This window comes from Cariama cristata, unplaced genomic scaffold, assembly GCF_000690535.1.
Source record: "Cariama cristata isolate BGI_N322 unplaced genomic scaffold, ASM69053v1 scaffold28561, whole genome shotgun sequence".
In the NCBI taxonomy this organism is placed as follows: Eukaryota; Metazoa; Chordata; class Aves; order Cariamiformes; family Cariamidae; genus Cariama; species Cariama cristata.
In genome coordinates this window covers 124-8,205 of record NW_009597977.1, presented here as the reverse complement: position 1 = coordinate 8,205, position 8,082 = coordinate 124, and the positions used below count along the sequence as shown (strand labels likewise).

General features: G+C 59.4%; 1 protein-coding gene across 1 annotated transcript; it reads left to right on the top strand.

The window, feature by feature from the left end:
* Nucleotides 1–301: 301 nt before the first annotated feature.
* LOC104168506 (bactericidal permeability-increasing protein-like) lies at nt 302–7,862 on the top strand (the record flags this gene model as incomplete). The annotated part of the gene is made up of 13 exons (XM_009709117.1): nt 302–416; nt 1,008–1,136; nt 1,852–2,007; nt 2,487–2,550; nt 4,498–4,561; nt 5,089–5,180; nt 5,344–5,520; nt 5,763–5,822; nt 5,948–6,115; nt 6,422–6,489; nt 6,754–6,796; nt 7,174–7,237; nt 7,786–7,862. Coding segments are annotated over 13 exons (1,277 nt in total), but the record flags the coding sequence as incomplete, so codon positions are not given.
* Between the last annotated feature and the right edge of the window lie 220 nt (nt 7,863–8,082).

The window sequence follows — 8,082 nt, the reverse complement described above, 5'->3', positions numbered from 1 at the left end:
TGGGACCTCCCGCACAGCTCGCACAGTGCCCAGCCCAGAGAGCGAGGACGGGGACCTCTCCTCCCTTTCTGTGCCTGGCCACCACCTTCCCCTGGGGCTTGCAAGCTGGCAGACTTCAGGCAGCATTGCCCGTATGCGCTCGCAGGGCTCTGTGCACTGATATTAGCTTTAAAGATAGCCTGGGAGGTGGAAAGCAGCCAGGGCTTAACCTGGACGTTTCCTTTAACCCTTTTGCTGTGTGCCCGGCTCCCAGCTCCGGCGGGAAGCACATGGCGGTGACGCTCTCCCTCTGCCCCTGCAGCCCATCAGCAGGCGATTGGGTTCCTGGAGAAGGAGCTGACCCAGCTGAAGCTGCCGGACATCGTGGGTGACTTTCGCATCCGCCACGTGGGGAAGGTGCACTATGAGATCTCCGGGTGAGCCCTGCCAGCGCCCCGGCATGACTCCCTGCCCCCCCAACCCACGCGAGGGGCAGGAGGGGTGGGGAAGGATGGGGAGCCTGTGGAGCAGCGAGGACTGTCTGGTCCCCTCTGCCGCTCCCTGAGATGTTGGCCCTGTCCTCAGTGTGGGCAGAGATGCTCCTGCTTCGCCCCCCTGCCCAAAGGGGAAAAAGGGAACCGGCGTGAGGGCACTGGGTGCGGGCGGATTTTTGCGCAATCGAAGCCCAGGCGGTGGAGGTGGCCTTGCCCACGGGAGCAGGGCACCCGTCCCCCACGCAGAGCAGGAGCCCAGCCCCTGCAGAGACCCCAGCTCCTCACTGCCCTGTTGCCCCTCTCCGCTCCCGCTGCACGGGGTTCGGAGTGGCTGGCTGGTTGCAGGGCACATGTTTCCAAAGGCACCGCTTTGCTCTGCGCATCCCTGCCAGGCATCGCTTTGCAATGGCAGGACGGGAGCTGGGGATGCTGCCGGTGCGGTGGCCCCGCTCCCTCCCTCCCCAGACATGTGCCTGGGGGTGAGGCACCCCTGTAATGTGACTTTTCTCTTATTTTTTATTCATTTATATTTAGATTGGACCTTCGCAGTTTCCACTTGCCGTACTCGCGGATTTCCCTGGTCCCCAACGTGGGCCTGCAGGTCTCCATCTCCAACGCCTTTGCCGACATGGATGGGAACTGGCGGGTGAAGTTATACTTCATGTGCGTGCCCGGCTCCCCCTCTCCCTGCTCGGGCCTTCGCTCCGCATCTCCTCTCTGGGTCTGGACAGGTTTTTTTCTCCTCTCCATCTCCTTTGCGTTTTGGGCAGCTGTTGCTTTGCTCTCTCCAGATGCGCTGACTTGTCTTTTCCGCATCTGGGCTGCAGCCGCCGTACTCCTGATGCACGCCTGGGAGCCCCTCGCCCTGGGGTAGCCCAGCCAGGTCTCCCTCCATGCCGAGAGCCCTCGGAGCCGGTCAGGCAGTGCTTGCAAGTGGCTGGGGAGACAACGGGAAAGCCACCTCCCCTCCTGTGGCACCTGGGGGTGTGAGGGACGGTCCCTCCTATTTGCTTGCACTGGGAGCACCTTCCTGAGCATCCGCAGGGACAGACCTGAGCCGGGGCAGGGGCTGAGATGGGTAAAATAAGGTGGGAGGCAAGAACAAGGTGGACGATGGAGGAGCTGTGCTTGAACTCTCCTGTCCCTCTTCCATCTCCCCTACTTGCTCTTGATCCTCTCTATTTAAAGGTTACTTCTCCTAGTTTATGTTCCAGTGAAATTTGGTTTCCCTGAGTTTAAAATCTTTCCCGGTCTTTTCTGGATGCTTGGTACAAGGGAGAGTCTGAGCTAGATAGAGCCGTCCCAAAGCTGATTTGGAGTCCCTTTACCAGGGCTCAGCATTGAGAAATGTCCCTTTCTCATCCTCCTCTCCCTGCAGCCGGGACCACGGTTCGTTTGACTTGAAGGTAGAGAATGTCTATATCAAAATCAACCTGAAGCTGGGCAGCGACGCCTCCGGGAAACCCACTGTTGACACCTCTGACTGCAGCACCCACATCTCCAAAGTCCGGGTACATTTTTCGGGCAAGTTTGGGTACGTAACTTCACTGTGAGGCCTGGAAATGCTGTGCGTTAGCCCATCTGCCACGGGAACGTGACTTCCAGGCCCTGGTGCGAGGAGTAAGATGTTGGCATCTGCAGTCCCTTGGAGGCTGCCCGTCCTGCCCGCGGGCTGCCTGCGCTGGCACATCACTAGTCAGCTGCCTCTGGACTCTTGCGATGTACTTCTCATCCAGATGTGCAACTGAAGGAACGGGAATCTGGCCTGAATTTATCCTGCTGTGGATGCACATTTCAGGGAGATTTAAGGCAGTCACTAGACTTGTGTGCATGTGGTTTACAAGCAGGTCTGTTTGCAAATGTAAACCCTGAGGCAAAGCCAGATGCCAGATTGGTATGGGAATGACGTTCCCCAGTGTCCCGCAGCTCTGGTGTCTCTCTTTCCTGGGCAAATCCTTCTGCAGCAGCCTCCGAGCTACAGAAAGAACGACTCCTCTCTGTTTTTTTCTGCAGATGGCTTTACAACCTCTTCTATGGTGCAGTTGAGCCCATGTTCCGGGATTCCTTGGAGAGCAAGGTACGTGAGTGAAGGGCAGAGCTCCAGGTGTTTCTGGTGGTCTTCAGCCTTCACTTGTGGCTGATGTGCTAGAAGGATCGGAGCACACGTAGAGATTTAACTAGAGCCAGATCACGCAGGCACGTTGCCAATTTGGTGAAAACCAGAGGAATGGGCATCGCTAACTGCAGTCTCCATAGCATCACGTGGCTCAGGCTGAATTCAAAACCTGCAGCCTTTGCCAAAGCCCAGCATAACTGGTTCCTAATTAACAAAGACTTTTCTTTCCATGTGGTCAGTTAATTAGATCTTATGCCTTGGCCAAACTCACTGTAACAGAGGAAACCTGACCAGAGCTGCCCTTTAAAGGGCTGCACTCCTGTACACTTTGGGGAGCACTGGGGGAGAAATTCTCATGTCTGGATTTCAGACCCTTGCCGTCCTGTTTTAACGGGGTGCGTCAGGGAGGCCCTGGTCCGGGCTGCCTGGTACAAAAGCCTACATGCAGGAGACCTGCAACAAGACATGGAAACAAGCTGTTAGCAATAATTACTACAAGGCTAACTGGCACGAGTCACGGCCTCCCTGGATGTGAACCTTGCCCAGGAAGGAGGCAGTTGGAGAACAGGCAAATCCCACTCCCGCAGCAGCTCCCGTCCTGCCCAGGCACTATTCCCGATGCCATGTAGTGGCTTTCCCAAGGCCCCGGGGAGCGTGGCAGCAGATGGGCTGGCAGCGGGAGCGAAGCCTGGGCTCAAAGGCCTTTTCTGCTGTTTTGCCTGCTGGAAGGAGGGCAGCTCTGCGCCTCCTCCGAGCCCCCTTTGCCCCACGCGTGTTTCTCAGTGTCTTTCTCCATGTGTGAGACAGTGCGAGGGGCGACGGGCAGGGGCTGGGACCGGACTGTGCTGGGACCCCGAGGCCCAGCCAGCCCCAGCCCCGGCAGCCCACGTCTGCCTCCCACTCTCGCTGCACGCACTTGGGCAGCCCTCGTGCCCCCAGTGCCAGGGGGACCTGGTCACTGGGAGATCCCGGTCACTGGGATCAGGGCTGAGTTTGCCCGTCTGCAGCTCTGTCCTCCTGGGCAGCGATGGGATGTTTCCAGCACAGACAGACGAATATCGGCTGGGCACAGGGAAGAGCAGTGACCCTCTGTCGATAAGGCCATGCCCAAGGCTCTGTCCCTCCTCTTCCTCCCCGGCGCTGCACAGCCCGTGGCTGCGTTGCTGTCAGCGTGGTCGCTGCTCCTCCAGAGCTCTGCATCTTGCCATCAGCTGCTGCAGGCTGGATGCCCGGGCGGACAGATTATGGCCTGATCCTGCCCGGCAGTTTCTGTGCCATTACGAGGGAAGCATTGGAAGAGAGCTTGTGCACATCATGTCAGCCGTCTGCAGGGCTGTGCCCTGCAGTAAATTTCCTGGGCTAGTGTTTAGCCTGCAATTAAATCCTCCACTAGTGCCGAGGCTTCACCCGTGGATGACAGCAGCAGAAGGATCTGCTTTTCTGTCCAGGCAGCACAGAGCTGTAGGAACTCAGGATAGCTCTGCTTGGCTGGTGCGGTTAGTGCTCCTGCCCCTGCGGGGGGGGTTAAGTCTTTCAGTTGCTCTGCTTCGGCCAAGTCTTGGCTGCTCAGCACAATTCACTCCAGCACGGGCCGTAGGAACAGTCCGAGGGCACACGTCAGATTCCTTCCAAGGGCCTCGATGCAGCCGAACTGCGCAGGGGAAGATCGCTGTAAGCAGATATTTGCAGGTGTAAACCTTGCTTGTATCTCGGACACTTAATTAATGCGCTGTCTGATGAGTAGAGACAGAGGTCACTGTGTGCTCTTTTATTTAAGCAAGCTTTTGCAAGAAATAAAACCGGCACGGGGCAGCGAAGCAGAGAGCGCCTGAGGCTTCGACCCGGGGATGGACAGGCTGTCCCTGCAGAGCTGCCCGTGCCCAGCCTCGCTGCCTTTCTTGCCCGCAGGTCTGTGAGATCGTGGTCAGGTCTGTGCGCAGCGACCTCCAGCCTTACCTCCGGACCCTGCCAGGTACCAGGCGGGGGCCGCACGGGGTTTTAGGAGCGGTTCTTCCTAGCATTTCCCAGCCGTGAGGACGGTGTTGTACCTTGTGCCCACTCCCCATTTCCTTGCATTTGGGCACCCAAGCTGGGAGCTGGGGAACACCGCATCAGCAGAGAGTTGTCATTGCCCACCCTGTCCGGCCGCGGAGACGGCACATCTGCATACAGCCTCCAACGAACCGTGCCTCAGAACTGGTGGGGGCACGGGGTGCCTTAGCCGGGGGACCCAGACCATTCCTCAGGTCCAGGAGTTAGTCTGTTTGGCTCAGAAATAGTCAGGAGGGAAATGGGATTTTTGCTCCTAAACAGAAGCAAGCGCACACGAACTTTTACTGAGCTGTTGCATCGGGAAGCCCAGGCACGGCACTGCCTGGATGTCAGCAGAGACAATCTGCTCCCGGCTTTCCCGTCCCATCTCCCTCTATCTCGTCTCCCTCATCGCATCATCGTGCCACCTCCCCTCACTCTCGTGTAAAACTGCCTCATGTTTTACAGTCACAGCCAGGATAGATGCCAAGGCTGGGATCGATTACTCCTTGGTGGCACCCCCAACTGCTACAGCCCAGTCCCTGGACGTGGACCTGAAGGTGAGAGGCTGCCCCAGGAGGGTTTGATTTGGCTGATGCCTTTGCCACAGGCAGGGGGGAACCAGGTTTAGGTACCTCCTGCAAATGCTGTTTGCCAGCCTGCGTCAGCAGGTGAGTCCCACCGCCCTCTGCTCTCCTGCTTCACTTCTCTCCCTCCTCCCAGGGTGAATTCTTTTCCCTGGCCCACCGCTCCGCCGTCCCCTTCTCTCCGCTGGCACTGGCCCTCCCCCCGGATCACGACCGCATGGTTTACTTTGGGGCCTCCAGCTACTTCTTCAACACAGCCAGCTTCGCCTACCACGCAGCTGGGGCACTGGTCTTCGAAATCACAGACTCCATGGTGAGCAGTGCCAGTGGGACCGGGGCTGTCCCTGTGCCTCTGGGTACCGGGTTCAGTTTGCAGAGGAGCTCCGGTGGCAGCCGGCGGTCCTGGAGGGTTCCCCCAGCGAGCTGCCCGGGGGCTGAGAGCTGGGGGCTGCGGGATGGGGCCGGGGCTGTCAAGCACGGCAGCGCGTGGGGGCTGATCTCACTGTGGGCTCGGCTGTGCCACATCGCCCCGGCATAACTGTTCTCTCCCCACAGATCACGAAGGACGTTGGCTTCCACTTGGACACTTCCACCTTCTCAGCCTTCATTCCCCAGGTGAGTGGTCCAGCCCTCCCTCCCCAGAGGTCCTGCCGCACACAGGCTTTGCTCTGTGCAAGGTGGTCTCCCCCAGGAACAGGGGTTTGTGCCACTGTCCCTGCCCTCTCCCTGCTCCTCTGCAGCTAGAGAAGATGTACCCAGACATGCAGATGAAGCTCAGGCTGTCCGCCCCCTCTGCCCCCTTCCTGAACATCGGACCAGAGGGGCTCTCACTCAAGCCTGTCGTGGATATCCAGGCTTACGCCATCCTTCCCAACTCCAGCCTGGCTCCTCTCTTCCTCCTCAGCCTGGTGAGTTTGGGCACAGCCTGTGGCAGTGACTGTGGTCCTGGCTGGGCAGCTCTGGTGCAGCCACAGCTCTAGCTGACGCGGTGCATCCGTGAGCTCTCCCCTGCGTCTCAGCGGGGCAAAGATGGGAGTTTGAGCTGTGCACCGTCCTGCTGCATTCAGCGATGCTGAGCCATAATGCTGCATGCAAACATGCCACGGGATGGGCAGCAGTCCTGCTGCGTTTCAGCTGGTTGGAGCTGTTCCCCGGGTGTCTGGTTTGGGGTGAGGTGGGGTGAGCACTGCCGGAGCTCTGTGCTCTCTCCCCAGACAGGCAACGTGTCCGCCGTCATCAATGTGAAATCCGGCCACATAGTTGGGAGCCTGAAGGTGGGCAGGTACGGAGGGGGAGCAGCACAGGGCTTCACTTGCCCAGTGCCCCAAGCGCAGTCGCTGCTGGGCGGGAGGTGGCTGGAGGGTGCTTCTGTTCTGGGCACCCAGAGGTGAGGTGAGGTGGTCCTGGGGATGTGGACCTGGTGAGGAGGGGATGAGCTGGGGCTGGAGGGAGCAGGATCTGCGCGACCATCAGTGGGTGGCTCTGGGCTGGGAACTGCTCCCTCCATTGGGACAGCCTTCACAGCACTGATTCTGTCTCTGCGCAGGATGAAGCTCTCCCTGAAGCATTCGGATGTCGGCACTTTCCAGGTAAGCTACCTTTGACCAAAACCAGAGCCCCCAGCATGGAGGCGAGAGCCTGCTGGGGTCCAAGGAGAGGGCTCATTCCCCCTGACCCCCAACACGGGACCTGGGGGTGCACCCAGGACCCCACGCTGACCCGACAGATGCCTCCTGCCTCAGCCTGCAAGACTGGGAGAGGATGCAGAGTGAGATGCCATTGCCTCTCTCACCCCTACACTTCCTACCCAACCAGTGTGGGCAGACAAAGCCACTGGGCTCTGGTGAAGCATGTGCTCATCCCAGCTACTCGTGTCTTTTTCTTTTCCTAATTATCCTCCAGTGCCTGGTGCCCTGCTCTCCCGCAGGCTAAAGCTCTTTTCCTTGCCCCTCTCTCCGCTCCCCAGGTGCGAATGCTGCAGTCCATGATGAACACCTTTGCTTCCAGCATCCTGCTCCCGCGTCTTAATGGTGAGAACCTGCTGGGGGGAATGGGGATGCTGGCATAATCGCTGGCCAGGTTGCTCTGTCCGAGCAGGCCCAGCTCGCTAATTAAATCCCTGTTACCAAGCCTGATCGGTGGGTAAGGCCTGCAGCTAGGGCAGGAGATGGCAGTAAAAGTGCCCGGCGGAGGCAGGCTGCGGGCACCGGTGTGCGGGAGCCTCTCGGCACTGTGACCTGCATCCAGCACTGAACACGATGGCAAAAATGAACACGAGGCACATCCTAATGTTTTGCAGACCCTCTCCCCCACTCGCTGCTTCTCATGACTCCCCAGCAATTTGGGCCAGAGTGGGGCTGGCTGCTGCCAGGGGCCCGGGGGGGCAGGGGGTGGCACGGCACAACATGCAGCCCCCAGCCCTTCTGTGGAGCTTGGGTGGAATTTTCTCTGCTTAAGTCGGGAGCAGCGGGGGCGACGAAAGGGCCGGGGGGAGGAAGTTGCCGCCTGCTTTGCACAGCCCGTGCTCCCTCTTGCTCCCATTCCCATCCCAATGCGGCCATGTGTGTTGTCTTTCCAGACAGGTTAGATCAGGGTTTCCCTCTGCCGCTGCCGGACAGAATACAGCTCTCCAATATCCTCGTGAGGTTTCACCAGGTGAGTGAGGGGGAGCACCCAGCCCTGCCTGGAGCCCGTCCTGCCGCCCCTGAGCTCCCCGCCTGCAGGAACAGCGTGCAAAGCCAGTTCCCCAAACCCGTGCTGGGAGGCGGTGGGCAGGAGGATGCATTCAGCTGGGATCCCAGCAGCACAGCTGGAATCCAGAGCCCCGCTTTTCCCATCTGCATGGTGGATGTCTGGGCTCTGCACCCCTGGGGCA